A 25,457-nucleotide genomic window follows, 5' to 3' on the forward strand; every position below is an offset into this window, starting at 1 on the left:
TTTGTAACTCTTTAGATTATTTGTTACTGATAATGTAATGATAATATTTATTTTAAATGACATGTATCTATAAATATAGGCCACCTGTGTATTGAGTGACAGTATAAAAAGAATAAATTTCAAGAAATTTCCTCATTTATGCATATTAAGGGATATCAGTGAACCATGTGATTACAAGTAGAATGCTCGGTTGACAGTAGCCTGTGTAAAATTTGAAAAATATAAATCTGCTTTCCTTATTTTAAAATATCAAGATATATTTGCACATATCTTTAAGTACCTTGGAATGAGCACTATGCTAATGCCACAGTAAGTCTAGAGTATTATTATAAACCGGGGAAGTACATGTAAAAATTTGTAGCTGTAAAGTTCTGGATGAATCTTTTTTTTTTTTTTTTTTTTTTAGCGGCGGCCACACAGCTTGAAGGATCTTAGTTCCCGACCAGGGATTGAACCCGGTTCACCACAGTGAAAGCGTCAAGTTCTAACCACTAGACCACCAGGGAATTCCCAAATCATTTTTTGTAAAACTAAACAAGGAAGCTGATTGCCAATGAATTGTAATATCTCAGATATAATTGGGATGGGATTGAGGGTATGCGTGGTCAGGATGATATGAATAAGTGAAAAGTTTGAATCACTGAGCATTCGAAATTGTATTTTTTAAATACAGAAGCTAATAATTCTGCTTATAAACAGAGGTTAAAATTGGGAATTACCTAAGCAATAAAATTGTATACATTATCCCTGATGTTTGAATACTAATAGTGAAAGGATTAAAGTTCTTTAAAAAATATGTTCTCTTAAGAAACAAATGTTCCGGATAAATATTTAGAAGTTAAGCATTGCTTTTAAAAAATATCAAGTACTATATGTTTGTTTTGCTATTTTTCTTTCTTTCTTTTCTTTTCTTTTTTTTTTTTTTTACTTATTCTATCATTTATTGAGGAAAAAGTTTTACATATTAGGGTGAAGCAGTAGAAATTGACATAGAACCTCATCATTTCCAGGCTCATGTAGTTGTTTTGCTATTTTTCAATGTAAGGTTGCTAGTAGAGAGTACCTCTTTTAAGACATAATCTGGAGCCTATTTTTGGAATATTTTAGAATCAACACAAATGAATTATAATGGCATGACTGTTATTCTTTGGTTAACCAATTAAAATTCACAGATACAGAGCCTCTTATTTTAAAAAGTAAACAAAACTCCATGTGACATGCCTTGCAGATTTTATCATGAATTCTGCTCTGTAGTAGATGAAGACCCTTGAAGAATTCATCATCAGTATTATAGTTTGAAGTCAGAAACTGGAGGTGGACAAGATCAGATACCAGGAAAGGTAGAGGTGCATACTGAGGCTATGCCATGTTTACATGCAAGTGGAACTGGGCAGGACTGAGACAAGAGTATAGAGTCAGATTAAAAAAGTCAGTCATCAGGTCAGAGATGGTGTGACCAGGAGAATGGAGTTTAGTGGTAGAAAACACATTTGTAAACTTGCCTCTGTAGAAATGCCTTAAAGGAATAAGACTCTGAGCCTGGTATCTAACAGACTTTATTTATGTGACATTAAAAAATCATAATGAAATTATTTATATATCCTGTTCAACTGCTTGGATTTTCATTGAGTTTCATCCCTGCTACTAACTAGCTATGAGAACTTGAACAAGGAGTAGTATCTATTTGTGTTGCAGTTTTTCTTAGCCAAAAACATGAGAGAGTTGGATTAGATGATTTGTACACATCTAACATTGCAGCAATCTATGAATTATTATTACACATTACTAATTGGTTTAACAAATTCCCTTTTTTATAGGTAATGAAAAGGTAAACTTCAAGTTGAATTGTTATAGCACCTGTATTAGTGGAGTTTGAATTTAATGAAGGGTTTTTTTCCTTCCTGTATATATTACTCAGTAGTTTGTAGAGACCCAATTTTTTGTAATCAGAATGGAAGAATGTCAAATTCAATCATGAAAACAAAGTATGTATTAAATAAACAATAAGGAACTCTGGGAGAGTGTGACCTCAAGGTCCCAATGGCTTCTATCCCTGATGATCTGGTTATTATTTGATTTATGTCAGCTTGTAACTGCCCTTGCTTTGACCCGAGAGGATTGTGTGGGAAGTTTGTCTCTGAGATAGAGCTGAAGCATTGCTCTGCAGAGTGTCTAGAGCGTAAACGTATGCAGAGTGCCCTTATTTCCACTCCTTGATAAATAAGGAAAAGGCTCAGTTGCTCCAGATGGAAAGTTAAAGTCATTGCTAAATCTATCTATACTCATTCTGTGAAGAAAAGGACAATCTCTAGTAATATCATTGAACTGTGAGTATTTTGTTCTCTTTAAAATAAGAAAAATGTGTTTTATACTGTCTAAATTAAATATGAATGCTAATTTTGTTGACAACTCACTTCATTATTAAACTGTAAGATATTAATAAATTAGACGGTATTTTTTGAGATCTTTAGTTTCCACTAACATTAACTTAATTTTTGCAAGGTAAGACAATTGTTGTTACTATGATAGTCAAGCTATAAAAAGCACTTTCCCCTTGAAAATAAGAAATTTAATTAAGTAGATTACACAATAATTTGGTTCTTTCCTAAAGACTGACAAGATAATTTTAGACTATGGTTGGACTTGACATTTGATGTGATAAGTCACTTCACAGTAATGTTTATTGTTATATTTTAAAAATTAAACTTGTTTTAAAATCAAGAACTTATTGATAAAATATTTTATTTTTTGAAGCAATAGGTTATATGTAAATTCAAACCACTTGAAATAAATTCTGATAAAGATACATTCAGGGAATTATACTTTTGTTGAAAATTTTATGATGATATAATTATGAAAATTATGTCAGATTGTGGAAATAAACACACACATATTTCTATACTTCTGAAGTATATAAAATATTACTTTCATAGTCATGAATTTTCTAAATATTTAATCTATTTTCTTTCTGTCTTATACTGTGAAAATTACTTAACATATTAATTAAATACTTTTTTCATATAAAACTATGTATGGATTATATGATTAGATTTATATGAAATGTCTAGAATAGGCATATCCATAAAAACAGAAAGTTGCTTAGTGGTTGTCAGGGATTGGGGGGAGGATGGAATGAGGTGCCACGCTTACAGGTATGGGGTGATCATTTTGGGGTGACGAAAATGCTCTGGAATTAGATGATGGTAATAGCTTCACACTCTGAATATTCTAAAAACCACTGAACTGTACAGTGAATTTAATAGAATGAATATGATGTTATGTAAATTACATCTTGATAAAGCTGTATAATAAAAGTATGAGAAGACTTCACAGTATAAATTCCTCCCTGTATTCAAAAGTTAAAAGGACAGATACTTATGGAGGAATCAAGAAGCCTTAATTTGTTTTATTATTCAAATATATTCTTTTCATTTTTCCTGGTTCCAATAAGCTCAGAGAATTCTGGCTCAAAGAAGCACTACCATAAAAAACCTTTTTATAATTATGTGTCATATAGCACTATCACTCATTTTTTAGTAGATGCTACTAGGAAAACTAAAATGTTTTTTTTGTGAAGCAATATACTTTTCAATTATGTCAATTATGTCAATAAGCAATGCATTATTCATGATTCAAATGACATATATTACAAGAGTAAAAATATGAAAACTGTAAAATTCTTTAACATATAGATATAGTTCTCAGTAATCAATATGTTTTTCCTGTTAAGGTTTTAGACGTGAAGATTTACTAAGAACAATTTATGGTTAAAGCAGAGGAGATGCAAATTCATTTGTGCGATTACTCATCTTTTCAGTAAAATAGCTATCACAATCTGTGAAAAATATGGTTTTTGATAAAGTTATATTTGTTAAAGAAAAAAATAGACTTTACGCAGGCCAAATTGATCCTCTTGATAAAATCTCCTCTCTTAACTAAGTTATTTTCTCTTTAAATAAATATTTACTAGGAAGGTAATGAAACAGAATCATTCCAAGCCCACTGTAATTTTTCTCTTTACTTTAATAGGATAGGAAGTTTTTGATTATATACCTCTCTCTATGTTATTAATAATTTGTTTTTAAACTAATTTTATAAGCATATTATTTCTGAAAGTTTTGTTTTACCATGCATATGTATTATAATACTTCTATTAGACATTTAGAAGTCTGAAGAAAAATTTAATTAGTGAACATTTTATGTAGAAAATAATGCAACTATTACTATAAGCATATAAAAGAGAAAAATAGTTCATATTTTAAAAGGCATATTTTAATCAATGGCCTTTTTATGTTTATGTCCCATATATGCCCTGGATTATAACTACAAGCATACCTCATTTTACTGCACTTTGCTTTGTTGAGCTTTGCAGATACTGGGTTTTTTACCACTTGAAGTTTTGTGGCAACCCTGCACTGAGCAAGTCTATTGGCACCATTTTTTCCAACAGCAGTTAGCTCACTTTGTGTCTCTGTGTCATCTTTTGGTAATTCTCTTAATATTTCAAACTTTTTCATTATTATTATATTTGTTATGGTGATCTGTGATCATTGATTTCTGATGTTACCATTGTAATTTTTTGGGGCACCATGAACTCACACCCATATAAAGAACTTAAAGTTCACCCATTGAACTTAATTGATAAATGCTGCGTGTTCTGACTGCTCCACTAACTGCCTGGTTCCCGTCTGCCCACTTCTCCTTAGGCCTCCCTAGTCTCTGAGGCCCAACTATATTGAAATTAGGCCACTGAATAACCCTACAATGACCTCTAAGTGTTCAAGTGAAAGGAAGAGTCTCATGTCTCTCACTTTAAATCAAAAGCTAGAAATGATTATGCATAGTGAGGAAGGCATGTTAAAAGCTGTGATAGGTCAAAAGCTAGGCCTCTTGTGCCAAACAGTTAGCCAAGCTGTGAGTGCAAAGGAAAAGTTCTTGAAGGAAATTAAAGGTGATTCCCCAGTGAACACGCAAACAATAAGAAAGTGGAACAGCCCTATTGCTGATATGGAGAAAGTTTTAGTGGTCTGGATGGAAGATCAAACCAGCCACAACATTCCTTCAAGCCAAAGCCTAATCCAGAGCAAGGCCCTAACTCTCTTCAATTCTATGAAGGCTGAGATTGATGAGGAAGCTTCAGGAGAAAAGTTTGAAGCTAGCAGAGGTGGGTTAATGATGTTTAAGGAAAGAAGCCATCTCCATAACGTAAAAGTGCAAGGTGAAGCAGCAAGTGCTGATGAAGAAGCTGCAGCAAGTTATCCAGAAGACGTACCTAAGTAATGAATGAAGGTGGCTACACTAAACAACAGATGTAGATGAAATAACCTTACATTGGAAGAAAATGCCATCTAGGACTTCCATAGCTAGAGAGGAGAAGTCAATGCCTGGCTTCAAAGCTTCAAAGGAAAGGCTGACTCTCCTGTTTGTTAGGGGTTAATACAGCTGGTGACTGGAAGTTGTAGCCAATGTTCAGTTAACTATTCCGAAAATCCTAGGGCCCTAAAGAATTATGCTAAATCTACTCTGCCTGTGCTCTATAAATGGAAAAACAAAGTCTGGATGACAGCACATCTCTTTACAACATGGTCTACTGAATATTTTAAGTCCACTGTTGAAATGTACTGCTCAGAAAAAAGATTCTTTTTAAAATATTACCGCTCATTGACAATGCACCTGGTCACCCAAGAGTTCTAATGGAGATGTATAGTAAGTTTAATGTTGTTTTTATGCCTGCTAACACAGCAGCCATTCTACAGCCCATGGCTTTTGACTTTCAAGTCTTATTATTTAAGAAATATATTTTGTAAGGCTATAGCTGCCGCAGCTAGTGATTCCTCTGATGTAACTGGACCAAGTAACTTGAAAATCTTCTGGTAAGGATTCACCATTTTAGATGCCATTAAGAACATTCAAGGACTTCCCTAGCGGTCCAGTGGTTAAAACTCCACGCTTCCACTGCAGGGGGCACAGGTTCGATCCCTACTTGGGGAACAAAGATCCCACATGCTATGCATTGAGGCCAAAAACAAAACAAAAAAACACACACACACACCTTAAAAAAAAAAAGAACATTCGTGATTCATAGGAAGAGGTAAAAATATCAACATTAACAGGAGTTTGGAAGAAGTTGATCCCAACCCTTATAGATGACTTTGAGGGGTTCAAGACTTCAGTGGAGGAAGTAACTGCAGTTGTGGTGGAAATAGCAAGAGAATTAGAATTAGAAGTCAAGCATGAATGTGACTGAATTGCTGCAATCTCATGATAGAACGTGAATGGATGAGGAGTTGCCTCTTATGGATGAGAAAAGAAAGTGGTTTCTTGAGATGGAATCTACCCCTGGTGAAGATGCTATGAGGGTTGTTGAAATGACAACAAAGGATTTAAAATATTAAATAAACTTAGTTGATAAAACACAGGCAGGGTTTGAAAGACTGATTTCAATTTTGAAAGAAGTTCTACTGTGGGTAAACTGCTAGGAAACAGCAGTGCATGCTACAGAGAAATTGTTCATGAAAGGAAGAGTCGATTGATGAGGGAAACTTCATAGTTATTTTAAGAAATTGCCACAGCCATCCCAGTCTTCAGCAGCCACCACCCTGATCAGTCAGCAGCCGGCAACACTGAGGCAAGACCCTCCACCAGCAAAAAGATTATGACTTGCTAAAGGCTCAGATAATGATTACTTTTTTTAGCAATAAAGTATTTTTAACAAGGTCTTTTTTTAAAGACATAATGCTATTGCACACTTAGTAGACTACAGGATAAAATAAACATAACTTTTAATATGCACTGGGAAACAAAAAAATGTATGTGACTTGCTTTATTGTGATATTTGCTTAATTTTGGTGGTCTGGAACCAATCCCGCAGTATCTCTGAGGTATGCCTGTAGTCCATAAACTGATAAAGACATTTCTGCTTTAGACAATATTTGGGGGCATTTATTTATCAGTATTGGAAGGACTTGGTTTGAGAACATTGTTATTTATGATATGAACCCTGACAGCAGCATTGTTGTAAGATACTTCTGTGTGTATTTGCCAGGATATTACCAGTTTTGTTTTAATGTGCTACCTCTAATTTATTCTGTATTATTTCTTAAAAGAAATCTTGCTCAGCAAAAAAAAGGAGTACCAAATACTTTTTAATTTTCAGATATTTATTTAATATTATATAAAGCCTAATGCTAAAAGCAGGAATTTTAAAGGAAGGGTGAGTAACAACTTCAAGTTTTCACATTCATTTGGAATTTTCTAAAATCAAATGGAGACTCAAAAGAGAAGTTTGGAAAGAACTAAACAGGATTATTGCTAAAGAAGATGACACAAATTAAACCGATAGCACTTAGAATTCTTTTCATATGGAGAGCTAATTAACCTGTTGTAATACTGATCCTATTGATTTTAATCTTTACTTTTCAAGGAAAACTTCATTTTGAAAGTGCACTTATTTGGGGGTACCACTTTTGCTTCGTCTGTTCTATTCAGCACTTCTTCTACATGACTGCTGCTATGCTGTCAGAGAGTGGGAGATTTAAGTACTTTTAAAGGAACCTAGAGCCTATTAAATAATACCGGAGACAAACTGCAGAGATATTACTATTTTAATCATCTTCACGTATGTAGAAACCTTTGCCATGACCCCATCACATGAGAAATAAATCTAAGTAAAAGATTTTTCAATATGATCTCAGAAGCTGTCTCAGAAGTTTGTCATGTATATCTTTTGGTATGTTTTAAAACCCATTTTCTTCTTTTTTGGTTCTTTTAAAAGGTGAAAACAGTCTTTACTTTCGAATAGAGAGGATAAAGCTATAAAATATCATGGACTCTAGAGTGACCTTTATTTTCTTTTAATAATTTCCAATTTCTTTAACTGTGATTTCCTGTTTAAGTCTATTCAAAGATGCAGTATTCCTACCTAGGAAATAACAAAAATAGTTTTTTTTCCCATAAGGGATCATCTTAGATTTTGAATAATTTTCCCTCATAATAGCTTATGAATTTTAGTCTTTACTATTAAAAATAAAACACTTTTTCAGTAATCAAAAAACTATTTTCATTAGTCACATAGAACCAAAATTAATGTTTTAATACTTAGCATATCACAGTGCTATGAAAAATATTTACAAAGGACTTAGAAGATTAAATAAAGTGCTATGAAAGCCATTCTTTTCCTCCTCTTTAATTTCCTTCATGAAAAAGTGTATTTTTTCTTCCTAATTCATCTAAATTTAGAACACTGAGATCTAGCAAAACTATTAGAATAATGATTATAGGACTCAGTTATTAAGTCAAGAACTGTGCTGGATTTTAAACACATTAATTAAACTCTCCCAATAACTTGGCTAGGTGTGTTTCATTCTTTCTCTTCTACAAATGAGGAAACTAAGGTTCAGGGAGGTGTAAAAATGACCCATAAATAAGTGGAAAAGGCAGTGTATGAAGTCTAACTCCAAAGCTTGGTCCCCTTTCAAGAGCCATAGTGATTATTACCAAGATTCAAGTTATTTTAAAGAACTGAGCAATAAGAAATTGTCAAAATTAAATAATTTGGTATGTAGAGATATGAAAAATCAATATTCTTCCAGTTAAAGTGTAAATATAAATGTCTTGTATAAAGTCTGCTAAATTCTTTATTTTTCAAAAACAGTATTATACTTTTATAAAATCATACTGATTTGATAATCATACTTTCAAAAAGTCTACAAAATTTTTGTTTCCTTCAGGTTCTATTTTAGCATCTACTAATGAAGAAGTGAAAATTGGACCAGAGAATGGCCAATACTTATGTCACTGCATCTGATGGGTATTGTCTTGCTGAACCAGTGCAGTACTACGGTGTGTAACAAAAAACTACAGTGTAATAGTTAATAAAACTTTTTTTTTTGGTGGGAATTATGGTTAATCAGAGGTTTTTTTAAAAAGAAATTAACAAATGAACCAAAGACTTTCAATTACTCCCTGCCAGAGAACATAATTACTTTCAAAAATCAGAAATACCAAAATGCTGTAAGCCAGAATCAAATGTAAAGAAGAAAAAGCACAGTAGTCTAAAATTGTATTCAATTAAAAAAAATAGAATTAGCATGCAAATTATAAGTTATTTTTAGGGGTTAGCTGAAGCTAGTTCACATGCAATTTAGAAAATGTAGTTCAGAGTAGTTATTCAATGTACTTGAAACTTTAATCTTAATATAAGATTTTTATCAAAGGGAAAGAAATAGAAAACAGAGTGCAAGAGACAATAGGATTTTTCTCCAAAAAGATCAAGATTATAATATGAATTGAATTTTAAATGCAGTTTTCTTTTATATTATACTTTGAACTCTGATTTCAATGCCAACGGAACATCAGCCAGTATTCTGCAGTCTTTTGATACTCAGCCAAGAAGGGCCCTCTTCTTTAAATAAAAGTTACATTGTTTTTACTGATAACTTTTCTTCTTATATCAGGCTGTTATTGGTATTTATTCAACACTTTGCATTGGATTGGATGCTATAAGATTGCAAATAATTTATGTGATTTAATAGAAATTATACTGTTTACCAATCTTGGGGGTAGAATTTTGAGGGTAAGAGTAGGTCTCATCACCTTGTGATTCAGCACCAGGAAAAGTACAAATATTACTAGATACAGACATAGAGCAACTAAGTATTCCTGGGTCTCTTTGGAGCCAATTTTCTGGATTGATTTCAGTAATCCTCCTGAAAACAGAAAGTAAGTTGGTGTTTGGGAGCTTCTGATAATAACAATAAAGATACTCATTAAGTATCATTTTGTATTTTATACATGCTTTTGCATATCACATTTTATTTCATTCTTACGGTCACCCTCCGAGGTAGGTGAGTTTATCACCAGATAATTGAATTGCTAGGCAATAAAACAGAAAAGAAACTAGTACTTTAAATCAGGTCTACAAATGGCGAAGGAGAGTGTTAAGGTATATTAAATGGGGAGTTTAAAGAATTTTTTTTTTGCTTGAAATAACCAGATAACTGGTATAATTGTATTTTAGTTTGATTTTTTTTGGTGGGGGGGGTGGGATAATTTATTAATTCATCTCTTTACTGATCTGATTGCACTGAAAACAATTTCATTCACAACAAAGAAAATACAGAAGCTGGGGAAAAGCTTTCATTTCAAACTCTGGGAAATATTCATTTCTACTTAAGGAAATAGACTGCATTGGTATGTAAGCCATTAACAACGCTTTCTCCCAGCTCCTGAGCAACCTCTGCATACTTCTGGGGTGGCAGCATTTATCATGCATTGCAATTCAGTTTACTGTCTGCCTCTCATGCCGGACAGCAAGTCCCTGGGATGTAGTGGACATGTTGAACTAACTCTGTTCTTTGAGTGTAAAACTCTTTGAAATTTGAAAAATAACTTGACTCTCACCATTTGTTTTTTTTGTGTGTGTGTGTGTGTGTGTTAAAAAAAACTAGATATTTTGCCAGAACAAATCAATTATCAGCTGTACGACACTGATTTTCAAGAATCACCTTATTGCCAGTATTCTACTGTCCAGTTTCCTCCAGCTCTACAGTCCCAATCTTTACAAAGTCATCTCAACACTTATAGCTTGGATCCACAGTTCAGTGGTGGAGAGTATGGACTTCTTTCCTGTGAATTAAATAAATCCACTTACGTGGTTGCCCACGATGCTGAAGATGGTTACCCTGGAATAAAGAGGTCCAGAATAACTCATTCTTCCATTCGTATTAAGGGACAGGAAGAACTCTGTGTAGTTTGTGGTGATAAAGCATCAGGATATCATTACAATGCACTTACTTGTGAAGGTTGCAAAGGTAAGGATAAAGTTAAAACTTTAATCCTAGTGTTCACTGAAGAGTCATGAAATTTTAAGCATGTAAGAGTACTCTCTTTAAAATGTGAAAAATAAAATCAAGGAGAGCCATTGATATGTTTAAAGGTGATCAATCTGTGGGATCAAAGATGTGAAAATGGAATTTAACGAAGTTTTGATTTGGTTTTCTTTTTAATTTTGACGAAGACTTTTACATTTAAATATAAAATTCAAAATATTTATGTGGCAGAAAGTTTCCATGTTCCTAGGTGAATCTGATGTTGGAATAAAAAATGTCTTTTAAAAAGATCTGAATGTTAACTATTACATCTCATATGGCTGGTATAATTCGTGAATTAGGAAGAAATTTCAATTAAATGACTTCTAAGATTCTATCTAAGTCTATTTGTTGGAAATGCTTCTTAAAAAATATTTATTTATTTTATTTTATTTTTTAATTTTTGGCTGTGTGGAGTCGTAGTTGTGGCACGAGGGATCTCCATTGCGGCATGCAGGACTTTTGTTGCGTTGCGCGAGCTATTTGTTGTGGTGCATGGGCTTCTCTCTAGTTGTGGCGTGCGGGTTTTCTCTCTCTAGTTGCGGTGCTTGGGCTCCAGAGCACGTGGACCCTGTAGTTCGAGGCACGCGGCCTCTCTAGTTGAGACGGACGGGCTTAGTTGCCCCGCGGCATGCGGGATCTTAGTTCCCCAACCAGGGATCGAACGCGCGTTCCCTGCATTGGAAGGTGGATTCTTTACCACTGGACCACCAGGGAAGTCCCAGGAATGCTTTGTTGAAAACATATGGGAGGTCTGCCACTGAAGATCATCATTGATATTGGCATTTTCGAAGAGTAAAATAGTCCTTGATGAAGTTTTGAGGTTTTGAAACACTTCTGAATTTTTTAAATTCACAAATGAAATATTGGAGCAGAACCTGGAAATGATTAGATCAATACAGCACTAGGTAAACGTGTCTAGAAGTTCAAGGTGAAGTCTTATTGTCAGAATCTCACACTCATGCCACACATAGAATAGCCAAACGAAGACTAAGGGAAAGGAGGTACCAGCTTTATGAGTAGAATAGCTGGGCCAGTATTTGCTTACTCTTAAAATGCAGGGCCTTGCTGTTAAAACTAAGTTGAAGAATGAGGCATAGTTCTGAAACCTAAGCTGAGGTTTCTATTCCCTTTGCTGAATCTAAGTCATGAAACTCCCACTCTCAAGCATGTCTACAGAAAGAGTATGGCAGGCTTCTAATTGGGGTATTGACTAACTTTATCAACTTCACTTGGAATGGAATAAGAGGAAGATAGCAGGGATTATTGCATAGGAATGGGAAATGAAACAGGAAATGGGAAGAGACTGCTATGCATGGATTTAGGAAAATGTAGAATCTCCACACCTCTCCCCAGCATGCACGCACGCACACACACACACACACACACACACAAAACGGCCCATTCAACGTCTTGGACTAAATAAATTAGCAATATGTTCTCATCTGGGGAAGTGCTAAAAAGGAAGAAGGACAGAGGAGTAAGTTTGGAAATTATCTCTTCCTTTATGAGTTGAGGTAGAAATGTGAGGCGAGAAAAAGAGAGGCTTTCCTTATGGTTTTATTTTACATGAGCACATATTCCTTCTAGGGAACCTTGAGAGATGTGTCATGGAATCGTGATATTCTGTAAAATATAGTTTTAAAATGCTTTTAGATGGTATATTATAACCATAGAAAATAGAGAGTTGTTTTAATGTGTTGGGGTTATTTAGTTTAATTTCCAAATAGATTATTGACAGGAACAACCATGGAATAAGATATATCAAATAGGAGAGGATTAAAACAATTATCCAGATAAATGTGTATTAAACCAAGCCTTCTTACTGAGGGAAAAAACATTTTATTGAAATAATTTAGTTAACTTGATTACTTTTACTATGAAGGTTAAAAACAAGTAGCTAAGAATACCTAATAGTAAAATTTTAAAAACTCTGCTTTGTTATTAGGGTTTTTTCGACGTAGCATCACCAAAAATGCAGTATATAGTTGCAAGAATGGTGGTCACTGTGAAATGGACATGTACATGCGTAGAAAATGTCAAGAGTGCAGACTAAAAAAGTGTAAGGCAGTAGGAATGTTGGAAGAATGTAAGTGCCATTGTGGTTTTTTTTTTTAGGGGGATTTTAGTTTTTCTTACCTTACTAGGAACTTACGTTCTCCAAGTTATTTTGAACATGTGTGAACATAACATATTTGTCTGGATTTAAGCTATTTCTCCAGCAACTGCTAAATTAGGATAGCCAGTTACCAATCCCGGTAATTATTTCCATAAAATCTGTTCTACGCTATATTGCTCTAACTTTGGTAATAATCATATTTTCTTCTTAACTGGAAATCCTTGTATTTTTATATTACTTAACCTAAAGTTATATAATTCATCTACAAAAAGCAGAATTTTAAATTAGTGGTTTCCCTTCAATGTACCAATTAACATTCTGTTGCTTCCAAGATATAATTAATGTGGAAATTTCTCTAACATAAAAAGGTCTAAATTTATAATTTGGAGATGCAAAATTAATTTTTAATTTATGTCTAGGATGACTGTGTAGTTTTAAGTAGACAGGTAGCTGTGGAAGGAAAAGAAGTAAGTAATGTAGCAAATTTAACTGCTGTTGTACATGCTTACCAGAAAAGAAAGGTTCTTTGTGAAAAGGCAAGTTCATGATCACATATGTGTACAATGTAAGACAATTTTCATCAAATCCTATAATGTTATTTGTTGTACCTAAAATATTTTATGTGAATTTTGTAATATCACAGGTTTGCTCACAGAAATCCAGTGCAGATCAAAGAGACTTCGAAAGAACTTTAAGCAGAAGAATAATTTTTACTCTAACATCAAAGTGGAAGAGGAAGGGGTAAACAACAAGCTTGTGTCACCTACCACTAGATCTGGAAAAGTGGCAAGACTCTCCTTAAAAAATTTCTTGTTTCTTTAATGCTGATGTCTTGTTTAATAGGTATGCATTATAGTTTTCCCTCTATATTTTCTTACAGATTCAGGAGAGCATGGAACTAACTCAAGAGGAACATCAGCTCATTAACAACATCGTGGCTGCTCATCAAAAATATACAATTCCATTAGAAGAAACAGAAAAATTTGTATGTGTTCATTACTGGCAAGAAATAATTTGTAATTCATTATGTTAGAAAATAACAGCCTAATCAGAAAAGTTTAAAATTTAAACAGTTATTTGAAAGAAAAAAATTATTAATCTTATTTCTTTTTGTTGGTTAGCTGCAGGGATATGCAAATCCTGAACTGATCTTCTTGCGACTCTCAGAGAGAGTTGTCCTACATATACAGAGGTTAATGGATTTCACCAAGAGACTCCCAGGTAATCACTTTATCTTTGGAAAAAATTAAAGTAATTTAATACGTAATATTTAAAAAGTTCCTTGTTTTAAAGGAAGGTGGCATTTTAAGAAAACAAAACCCTCTATTTTTCTACCAAAACTGCTTCTAAATTTAAAAACATGTTTACTTTGCTTTAATCAATCAGTTGGATGAAAATATAAATATTTTAAAATATTATTCAAGTGACTTCAAAGACTTCGAGTTAAGACAAACTATGATTGGTTGTATGTTTTATTTTATTTTTATTTTGGGAAATAAAGTGTTTTTGTTTTTTAGATTAAACATGAAACAAAATTCCCTGTACCATACCAAAAAAAAAAAAAAAAAAAAAAAAAGGGTGAAGCCACTGTTGGCCAAAACTTAGCTATCTAGTTACGTGCACAGATAACTCTCTGTGAAAATAAATTCTTCAAGGCTCTATGTATAATTTGCTCTTGCCATAGGAAATTATTATTATCTGGTTCTGATGAAAGTGCCCCAAAATATTACCATGTGGAATCATAATTATTCTAAGGGAACAGTTAGGGTTCATATCATAAGTAAATAATATAAAAATGTTAAATCCTATACCTGAAAATTATCTTTTCATTATTTATTTCAAACAATTATGTGATCTTTTCATAAAGGATTTGAAAATTTGACCAATGAGGATCAGACTGCATTACAGAAGGGATCAAAAACTGAAGTGATGTTCCTTCATGTGGCCCAAATTTACAGTCAAAAAGAATGTCTTTCATCAACTTCTGAAAGTGAAAAAGGTCAACTAACTCAATCTTAATAGTTACTATTAAATTTAGCAACAGATTATATAACATTGAGCTATTTTTTATTATATTTTTATTGTACTAGTTAGTGTACAAATAAGCACTTCATAATAGTGGTTTATAGTTTTCCAATTCATTGTTCTAGCTTTTGTTTTTCTTTTAAAGAAAGCCATTCTTCTTATATAGCATCATAGAAAACACATTTTTGGAGGGTCTTCTATATAATGTTTATATAAAGCGTGAACTATTATTCTAGATTCATGTTTCAGTAATAAAAATTATAAAGATACCATTTGTTGGGAATGTTTCCTGTTTAACAGAGATTAGAGAGATTGACTTTACTATCCGAATAAAGATTTTAAAAAATCAGACTTTATATTTTTTCCCTTAACTAGGTACTATGAAAATATCAGATCATACAGATCATTCACTGAATTGTCATGATCAAAGTGGTGATAGAAGTGCTATTTATCCTATGGAAACATTTTGCAATGAAGATTGTCCTTCTGCTATGCTGACTGGTAATATTATATATAATACAAATATTGTATTGGATGGAAAAAATTTGTCAGACATGTTTCATTTTCTTATACTGCTTTGAGAAAATATGATGATGGCAATATGAGTCTGCACTGTGTTCTGATGAAAATACATTTGATATTAATCTTTTTAGGTATTGCTGAAGAATTTATGACCACACTGTATTACTTCTGTAGAAGAATGAGTGAGCTTAGTATTACTAATACTGAATATGCTCTGCTTGCAGCCACAACAGTGTTTTTTTCAGGTAAAAAACTATTTAGCAGTAAAAATTTGGATTAAGTTTGGCAATGAAATCATGAAGATTGTGGTTATTTTATTACTCATTGATTCCAAATGTACCAATTTTCATCAAAATAGCCTTCTCTATAAGCGCATTCCCTTCAGCTTACAAACATGCTGTAATTTCTTGCATCTTAAAAAAATGCCTTTTTTTTTAAACATCTTTATTGGAGTATAATTGCTTTACAATGGTGTGTTAGTTTCTGCTTTATAACAAAGTGAATCAGCTATACATATACATATATCCCCATATCCCCTCCCTCTTGCGTCTCCCTCCCACCCTCCTTCTCCCACTGTTCTAGATAGTCACAAAGCACCGAGCTGATCTCCCTGTGCTATGCGGCTGCTTCCCACTAGCTATCTATTTTACATTTGGTAGTGTATATATGTCCATGCCACTCTCTCACTTAGTCCCAGCTTACCCTTCCCCTTCCCCCTGTCCTCAAGTCTGTTCTCTACGTCTGTGTCTTTATTCCTGTCCTGCCCCTAGGTTCTTCAGAACCATTTACTTTTTTAGTTTCCATATATATGTGTTAGCATACGGTATTTGTTTTTCTCTTTCTGACTTACTTCACTCTGTATGACAGACTCTAGGTCCATCCACCTCACTACAAATAACTCCATTTCGTTTCTTTTTATGGCTGAGTAATATTCCATTGTATATATGTGCCACAACTTCTTTATCCATTCATCTGTTGATGGACATTTAGGTTGCTTCTATGCCCTGGCTATTGTAAATATTGCTGCAGTGAACATTGTGGTACATGACTCTTTTTGAATTATGGTTTTCTCAGAGTATATGCCTGGTAGTGGGATTGCTGGGTCGTACGGTAGTTCTATTTTTAATTTTTTAAGGAACCTCCATACTGTGCTCCATAGTGGCTGTATCAATTTACATTCCCACCAACAGTGCAAGAGGGTTCCCTTTTCTCCACACCCTCTCCAGCATTCGTTGTTTGTAGATTTTTGATGATGGCCATTCTGATTAGTGTGAGGTTATACCTCATTGTAGTTTTGATTTGCATTTCTCTAATGATTAGTGATGTTGAGCATCCTTTCATGTGTTTGTTGGCAATCTGTATATCTTCTTTGGAGAAATGTCTATTTAGGTCTTCTGCCCATTTTTGGATTGGGTTGTTTGTTTTTTTGATATTGAGCTGCATGAGCTGCTTGTATATTTTGGAGATTAATCCTTTGTCAGTTGCTTTGTTTGCAAATATTTTCTGCCATTCTGAGGGTTGTCTTTTCATCATGTTTATGGTTTCCTTTGCTGTGCAAAAGCTTTTATGTTTCATTAGGTCCCATTTATTTATTTTTGTTTTTATTTCCATTTCTCTAGGAGGTGGGTCAAAAAGGATCTTGCTGTGATTTATGTCATAGAGTGTTCTGCCTATGTTTTCCTCTTAAGAGTTTTATAGTGTCTGCCCTTACCTCAAATCCCCTTTCAGCTATTCTCCTATTTCTCTGTTCTACATTACAGCAAAAAAAAAAAAAAAAAAAAAAAAAAAAAATTTAAGAGTTGTCTATACTCCTGCCTCCATTTCTCTCTTCTCATTTACTTCTGAACCCAGTAGTCAGATTTTGTCCCCTCCTTTCCCTTCCACCATAACTTACCAAAATCTTCAGTAATTTGGCATTGCAGATTCCAGTGGTCAATTCTTAGTCTTCATCTTACTTGACACGTCAGCTACATTTGACAGAGCAGATCACTCCCTCTTTCTTAGAACACTTAACATTTGGCTTCAGTTGATCACTCTCTCCTTCTTGACATGATTTTTTTCCACTTGATTTCCAGGACATTACACTCTCTTGGTTTTCCTACTCAGTTGCTGCTCTTTCTGCCTCCTTTGTTAATTCCCCCTCATCTCCCACACTGATAAATGTTAAAATGTCCCAGGCCTCAGTTCTCTTTTTTCCTATGTGCACTTCCTTTGAAATTTCATCCTATCTCATGGCTTTAAATGCCATCTAGAGGCTGACAACTCCCAAATTATATACCAACCTGGACTGCTACCCTAAGCTCCATTAAATAGCCTACTCAAGATTTCAATTTGGATGTTTCGTAGGCATATAAAATTTAACATGTCTGAATGTGAACTCCTGATTGCCCCCTGATTCTTCTATATTCTTCCTCCATCTCTACTAAATGGCATCTCCATCCTTCAAGTTGTATAAGCCAAAATTCTTGAAGTCATCCTTCACTTCTTTTTCTCTTATACCCATTATCAAATATGCAACAAGTCTTGTTGGCTATAGCCTCAAAATAGATCCAGAACTCACCCACTTCTTACTCTCTCTGTCCCTGCCATCCTAATAAAACTACTAACTCACTTTCCTGTTTCTGCCCTTGCCTCCCTAGTGTCTATTCTTTATACAGTAGCCAGAGTGATTCTTTGACAACATAAACCAGATTATGTCATTCCTCTGCTCATAACCCTTTAATGGCTTTCTATTTTACACAGTTTAAAGCCAAAGTTCTTTCTATCAGTGTCTATTACTATTCCTTTTGCTAACACCACCACAGCCACACTGCTTTCGATGCATATGTTCCCTGTAAATTTCAAGCAGGCTCCTTCCACAGCTTCTACTGTACTTGACAAATCTTCTGCTTGGAAAGCTCTTTCCTGGATAGTTTCATGGCTCCCTCTTCACCATCCTGGATCTCTGCTAAATGTCATCTTATCTCTGATTACCCTTTTAAAAATAGCTACTGCCCCCCCCCCCCAATTCTTATCCTGTACTCTCACTTATTGTTGTCGTATATTTTTATTTAAAAAATGTGTATATGTCTCTTTCCTCCTCTACTCCTCCCAGACCCAAAATATAAGCTCAATGAGGGCAGGAAGCTTAGTCTCTGTTCACTGCTGTATCTCCAGCACAATGACTGGATGAGTGAATGCTGTCTAATCATTAAGAAATACTCTTCATAGAGTATTATGAAGATTAAATAAAACATTGCATAGAAGCAAGTTACCTGGCATAAAATCTGGCCTATATTAAAGGTTCAGTAAATATTTGCTATTTTTATTATTTAAAACTGTCTTGTTTTAAATTAATTCATTATCTTCTACCATTTTCCAATATTCATTAAGATATATGTGATAATGTTTTTCAGATCGTCCATGCGTTAAAAATAAGCAACATGTGGAAAATTTACAAGAACCAGTTTTACAAATTTTGTACAAATATTCGAAAATTTATCATCCAGAAGACCTACAGCATTTTGCTCGTCTCATAGGGAGGCTCACTGAACTGAGAACACTGAATCACAACTACTTAGAAATACTTAGCATTTGGAAAACAAAGGACTCCAAATTGGCTAGTTTACTCTCTGAGAAATGGAATTTGTATTCACTTTGCTGAAATTTTAGAATGTTGTGGTTTGTCTTAAACTTCCTAAATCTAGATTGTTTACGCTATGATCACAGGATACTGATTTGAAAAACATGAACAGAATTGTTGTTACGAATATATCGCCATAAAATGGACATCATCAAGGGCTCATCAAATTTTGTGGAATATAGGACCACCACTAGAGGGACATCTAGTATTCTTTTCAAGATTCGTCCCCAAAGAAGCAATGGTTATTGTTACTGCATGGTTTGTTCAGAAGGGAGTAGTACTAAATAGAGTTCTTACCTGAAGAAACTCTCCTTTTTTTCATTTAGTAGAAAATTGAATGAAAATGTATAGATTATTTGAAGACATAAAAGAGATTATTTAGTGGAAACAGTTGTAATCAGAATAAAAGCAGTTGTGAACCTCTTTAAGGCTAGATTGGTGGATAAGGAACTAACATTTTAAACTTATTTCTGTTATAACATTTTATAAATTATTAAAGAGGAACAAAGCTTCGTTCAACTCTTACTGTCTTTTTTTTTAAGATTTTTTTTTTGATGTGGACCATTTTTAAAGTCTTTATTGAGTTTGTTACAATATTGCTTCTGTTTTATGTTTTTTTGGGTTTTTGGCCCCGAGGCATGTGGGATCTTAGCTCCCCGACCGGTGATCAAACCCACACCCCCTGCATTGGAAGGTGAAGTCTTAACCACTGGACCACCTGGGAAGTCCCTTAATGTCTTTAAAAAAGAGATCTTTTATAAGCCCCAATTAAAAATTTTGTCATGGCAAGATGATACTGAAAAAATTAAAATAACAAAATATGTTAACATATATTGGGAAATTCAGCACAATTTAATGCTCATTCTGGTAGACAATATTTTGACATATTTGCCAACACCTTTTGCAGAAAAAATAAAGTTCTTTTTTTTTTAAATTGTTGACATATCTGTCCTCCTTACTGGTCTATGAGCTCCTTGAAGGCTGAGAAAGAACTTGATCATCATTTTATCACCAGTGCCATGCACAGTCCTTAACCAACTAAGAGCTCAGCAAATACTCTGTGAACAAGTGAGTGAGTGACCAAATGAATAATTATATTTGTAAGCCTGAGTTGAACTGCCTGGCCAGCATCATTCTCCATATCATCGAAACTTTGATGTCATGTCAGGAACTCTGAGATGCTGTGGTTGGTGAAGCAAGCAAAAGCGGATTGGGTCATCTTGAAACTCCAGCCAAAACAGTTGGGGAAAGTTTTGATCTTAAGTGTAAAGCATCTCAGTTTTTATTCTTTTTCTGAAATGACACCCTCTTTGTAGTTCATGCATTTCCTACAAAAATATTTAAATAAACTTTTTTTTACTGAAGAATAGCATGCATACATAAGTGGACAGCACGATGAATTTTAACACAGCCAGGAAATCAGCACTCAGGCTGTAACAGACATCACTGATGCTCTGCATTGTGTCCCTTTAGTCCATCTACTTTCACCTGCACGTGCGGAAGACAGTGCCTTGCACACTGACAGTTTCTCTTGCACATGGAAACTTGTCACGAGAGGGCAGGCCTCAAACCCTCCTGGGCATGGGAGTCTGGTCATAAACGGCTCAGCCTCCCCATCTTCCAGAGGGACAATCTTGAGGCGTGTTCCATGTGGGTTCTCATACAGTGATTAGGTATTTCATGTACTTAGTTCAAGAAATTTCCCACATAAATTTTTGCTAAAAACATTGTGTTAAGTTTTGTGTACAAACACACAAAAATTTTGTTCTACATAAGCATCACACAAAACCATTTTACTGAGAGGTAAATATGGCTTATGAATTTTGGAAGAAAAATCTTTTGCAGAAAAAATAAAGTTCTTAAAACCTGAAACCTTACCACAAATATTTTAATCCTTGTAAGAATAAGATTAACGTTAAAAATCTTTCATGTGAAATACATGAAAGTGAGAAATTCTATGGAAGCACAATTGTTTTGAAAGACTGGATCTGATTAAATAAAATACTGTGATTTTAAGTTAATTTAATACTAGGAATAGCATTTTGTTTTCAATACAGAAAAAAGACCATAGTTGAATATTTCACTGTTGTAAAACTTAAAAATTTGGAATATTGAATTTATACCCTCAACTTATAAAATATATTAATTAAATGTATCAATTATTCCCTCCAGGGGTTATCTTGTGCATTTATTCCTGGTATCATCTCTTGAAGGGAGTATTTTATCTTTTTTTAGGGTATCTAGACTGTTTCATGTAAAATGAAAGCCTTACACTGGATCATCCTTTCTAGCTCAAAATGTAATTTTATCAGAAACTGTTCCGTCTGATAGGTTAAATTTATACAAAACAAAATGAGTTACTTAAAAATATTACTAAAGTCCTTTGGAAAAGCATCAATTATATTGTAGTACATGGAGAAAGTTAGAAAACAAAGTCAATATGTTGAAAACAGAACTCATTGTCTTATTGCTCAAACCTAGGTACCTAGCACCCACAATATTTATTGTGTCTAGTAGCCCAAGTCTGAAACCAGGGGGTCATCTTAGACTTCTCTCTTTTGCTGCTCACTTTAAAAAAGCCATCAAATCCTATTAATTCTTCTTCCTAAATATCTTTTCCATTTGACACATTTTCTTCATCTTTACTGGCACTGTCATAGCTCAGGTCTCATACCTTACTCACCCAGGCTATTAAAACTGTCTCCCTAACTCCAGGCTCATAAACCTAAACCATTTTTCATACTACAAATTTTCTTCTGAACTTGATCATGCGTCCTTTTCCGCTCAAACTTCCTCAAGATTCCCATCCATAAAGGCTAAAATCCAAAAGCCTTCGAGACGCCTTCACATCTGCTAAGTCTCCAGTCTCATCATTTTCCCATTTGCGTCCTGACACACCTACACCTCATTGCCTGGACCCACTCACTCTTGGACTCATCTCTCTCACGACTCCAGCGCCTTTGCCTACCGTCCCTCAGCCGGAAACACCCCTTCCCGCATTCACTATCTAGCCAACGCTCTATTCACCCTTCTGTTTTCTACGGAAGCAGTAACAAAAGTGTACCACATCCGTGAAGCTCTCTCCTGACTCCCAAGCCACTGTAAAGGCCACTGTCCCTTTCTAAGGGTCCCAACAACCCTTGGAAAATTACTACCATTAAATGATTACAGGGGGTTATAATTATGTTTGCACTTGTTTCTTCCCTAAGGCTGTGAGCTCTTCTTAGAGGACAGAAATAGAGTTTTCACTCTCAGCTCCATTCTATCACAGCACCTGATAGTTTCTCTCACATTCTCTAACAATAGGAGAAGCTTAAACAGGGCCAATTCTAAGGAGAAACAGTATCCAGGGAAGAATTGCTACTAAGGTAAAGGGAAATCTCGCGAGATGTAGGTCTTCCGCCCCCGGCCAACGGAGGCCGCCGACCGTTATTTAGCCGTTACACCGCCAACCGCCCGGCACCTCCCTCCTGGCCGCTCGGCTGGAGCGATTTCCCGCTTTTTCCGAGGTTCGGAGGCAGAAGTTCGTGTTGGTTCTTTCTGCTGCCCTAATAGACAGCAGGTGGCGGTTCGCGTGACCACCAAGCCCGCGGTTTCCCGCTAGTTTTTTAAAGGTAAGGGGGGCAGGTGTGCCGAGTTCCCTCCCTGAGAATCTAACCCAGAGCTTGGCGACGTTTTGTTACTGGCCCTCCCTCACGCAGGCAGCCCCCGGCGCCTTCTCCGTAGTCGTCTAAGCACCTCAACTAGTTCTTCCCGGCGAGGTGATGCAATTTAACAGGGCTGGTGGAGGTAACGGGCTTCTTCTCAGGCTGTCCCGGCGATGATGCCTAGTTCGAGTTTCTCGATTATCCATCGACGTCACCAGCGTGGCCATTGGTGGTGGGGGGATGGTGGGGATAAATAGGGGATGTTTCTGCTTTGAACACCCGGCAGTAAGGGACACCGTAGGCTTCCATGGTAACAAACGTTTCACGCATTCCTTTATATACCCATTTACTATAGAATAAGTAGTGCATTAATGAAACAATGTAACACACTTTCTCCCCCATCTTGAGCAATAGATAATTACGACTGGAAGAGAAAATGGAAAAGCAGAAGCCCTTTAAATTGTTTGTACCACCGAGATTAAGTAGCAGTCAGGTATCTGCAGTGAAACCTCAGACTTTGGAAGGAGATTCTAATTTCTTCAAGGTAAATTTGCATTTACTCATTAGGTAAATGAGGCAAAGTGAACTTTCTTACTGGTGATATCTTATAATTTTTTTCAGTAAATATGGTCTGACTTACCCAAGAATTTTGAATAGCATTGCTTTGAATGAATAATGAGCACACTTAATGTGTTTAGGCATCATTCATTTAAAGAAATAATCACTGGTGCTTTGGAATTCTGCGTACATAATGGGACCTGCTTACTTTAATCCTCTTTCTTTAAATGATTTAAGGCAACTTATGAACATATACAATGAAATAGTAAAATATAAATTAGAAGAATATTAGGATCAAGGAAAATTAAGAAAATTTGGACAAATATGTTGACATACTGGTAAAAATCAGTGTTTGAGGTTAAAATTTGACTCTGAGCTTCCGGGTTGACAGGATAAAAGGGAAATTCGTACGTGTAGTAGGTTCTTATTGGAAAGGAGGAATAGAGCTTTTTTTAGTAATTTATTTAAATTTCTCATGTGGGGACTTTCCTGGCGGTCCAGTGGTTAAGACTCCGCACTTTCACTACATGCTCAGTGGTGGGAACATGCGTTCAGTCCCTGGTCAGGGAACTAAGAACCCGCATTATGCACAGCGCGACCAAAAAAAAAAAAAAAAAAAAAAAATTACATTAAAAAAATAAATTTCTTATGTGGAACTTTATGTTGGAAATAGGATGAAGCAATGAATATTTTGATTTTCTATGTTGTAGAAAAATTCTTATGTCTCTATAGCCAAAGAGTATAACATTAAAATGCTATTCAGTGAAGAAAATTCTCAATTCTACCAGGGGAAAGATCATAATGAAATTGAAGAAAACTAATATTCTAAGCTACTAATTAAAATCACTAAAATTATTCCTGAGTACTTACAAAGCATGTATCATGTAATTTTAGTTTAGCTTTCTCTTATAAGTGAAAATTAAAAATTTTTGCTTTGTTTACAGAGCAAAATCATTTGATATTTTTAACACTATACATTAAAGGATTTACAATTATAGTCACTTTTTAAAGCAGATGTATACTGTATATGTAATTACATATTACACTGCTAGTTATTAGAGTGGTATGGGACAGTGTGTTTAAGAACTTCTTTGTGTTTCTAGGGTTTCAACAAGTGTGTTGAAGATGATTTTGGTTTTCCATTTGCAATGACTAATCTCTCCAAAAATGGGAAAAACATTGATTCAGGTAGGAGACTAGAAAAACAATGTATCACCTTACATAGAAACATTTTTAAAATACACATTGCTAGATATCAAATAAGAGTATTATATTGATAACCTTGACATTAAAGCCAGATATGATACTTAATATATAAAACAGGATGTTGGCATATTTAATTCCAGTTGTCTTTTGTCTTGCAGATCCTGCTTTACAAAAAGTTGACTTTTTGCCCATGCTTGAACAGGTCAGTTAAGTATAGTGTATATAGATATAACCTGTTTAGTTAGATATTGAATTGCTTGCTTGAAAAAGAAAAAAAAAAACTTTAGTTGTTGGATTACTAGTCTTCAGTATTTAATTGCTGCTATTTGGAAACTATCATCAGAAATATTTTCTCATAGGAAAAATTTATTCATTTTTTAGGTTGATAATTCTGACAGTTGTCATTACCAGGAGGGACTAAAAGACACTGATTTTGAGGTCAGAAGATTTTCCGTCCATATTAAATTTCTTGTAATTGGAGTATCATTTATTATTACTTGTATTTATCTTTCTTTTGAAGCTTCAGAAGGATTAATATTTAGTTAAGGTGTTAAGTTATATTCTTTAAAACCTTTTCGCCACTTTGCTTTTCTTTTGAATTTGCTGAAACACTAGGCCTCTGTATTTTCCTGAGTTATAAAAGCATGAATTCTTAAGGGGCAATTTAACTTTAAACCATAAAAATCAAGAATGGAAAAGGGGAGATGAATGCAGTGTGTGAAAAGGTTGAGAATTAAGCCAGTATTTTACAAACAATTCTTGAATTAATAGGTATGATTGTTTGGCTGGTTTACTGTCTAAGGAATTTGTAGGATATACTGTACTTTTGATTTTAGTTATAAAAATCATTCTTATGGCACATAGATGTCTTTAAAACAAAGAGAAATTCC

General features: G+C 34.4%; 2 protein-coding genes across 3 annotated transcripts in view; both read left to right on the forward strand.

Moving 5' to 3' along the window:
• Positions 1-5,109: 5,109 nt before the first annotated feature.
• On the forward strand, positions 5,110-19,707 carry LOC103006926 (bile acid receptor-like). Its single transcript, XM_007169620.2, has 10 exons — positions 5,110-5,164; positions 10,449-10,811; positions 12,817-12,957; positions 13,631-13,728; positions 13,868-13,972; positions 14,109-14,208; positions 14,855-14,986; positions 15,388-15,513; positions 15,666-15,779; positions 18,930-19,707. Exons 1-10 carry the CDS (start codon positions 5,110-5,112, stop codon positions 19,175-19,177), a joined length of 1,482 nt encoding a protein of 493 aa, XP_007169682.2. The 3' UTR covers positions 19,178-19,707.
• A 3,532-nt stretch (positions 19,708-23,239) lies between these two features.
• SYCP1 (synaptonemal complex protein 1) overlaps positions 23,240-25,457 on the forward strand; it is a 193,019-nt gene continuing 190,801 nt past the window's right edge. For both annotated transcript variants that reach the window (XM_007169343.2, XM_007169344.2), the window contains exons 1-4: positions 23,240-23,347; positions 24,465-24,549; positions 24,726-24,769; positions 24,949-25,005. In XM_007169343.2, the coding sequence (XP_007169405.2) occupies positions 23,240-23,347; positions 24,465-24,549; positions 24,726-24,769; positions 24,949-25,005 (294 nt within the window). The remainder of the gene's footprint in view (positions 23,348-24,464; positions 24,550-24,725; positions 24,770-24,948; positions 25,006-25,457) is intronic.

Source organism: Balaenoptera acutorostrata, chromosome 1 (genome assembly GCF_949987535.1).
Source record: "Balaenoptera acutorostrata chromosome 1, mBalAcu1.1, whole genome shotgun sequence".
Lineage (NCBI taxonomy): Eukaryota > Metazoa > Chordata > Mammalia > Artiodactyla > Balaenopteridae > Balaenoptera > Balaenoptera acutorostrata.

Coding starts and splice junctions, on each gene's coding strand:
- LOC103006926 (XM_007169620.2), top strand. CDS start 5,110: ATGAAGGCTGAGATTGATGAGGAAGCTTCAGGAGAAAAGTTTGAAGCT. Junction 13,729..13,867: donor TCAAAGTGGAAGAGGAAGGG/GTAAACAACAAG, acceptor ATTTTCTTACAG/ATTCAGGAGAGCATGGAACT. Junction 14,209..14,854: donor TTTCACCAAGAGACTCCCAG/GTAATCACTTTA, acceptor CTTTTCATAAAG/GATTTGAAAATTTGACCAAT.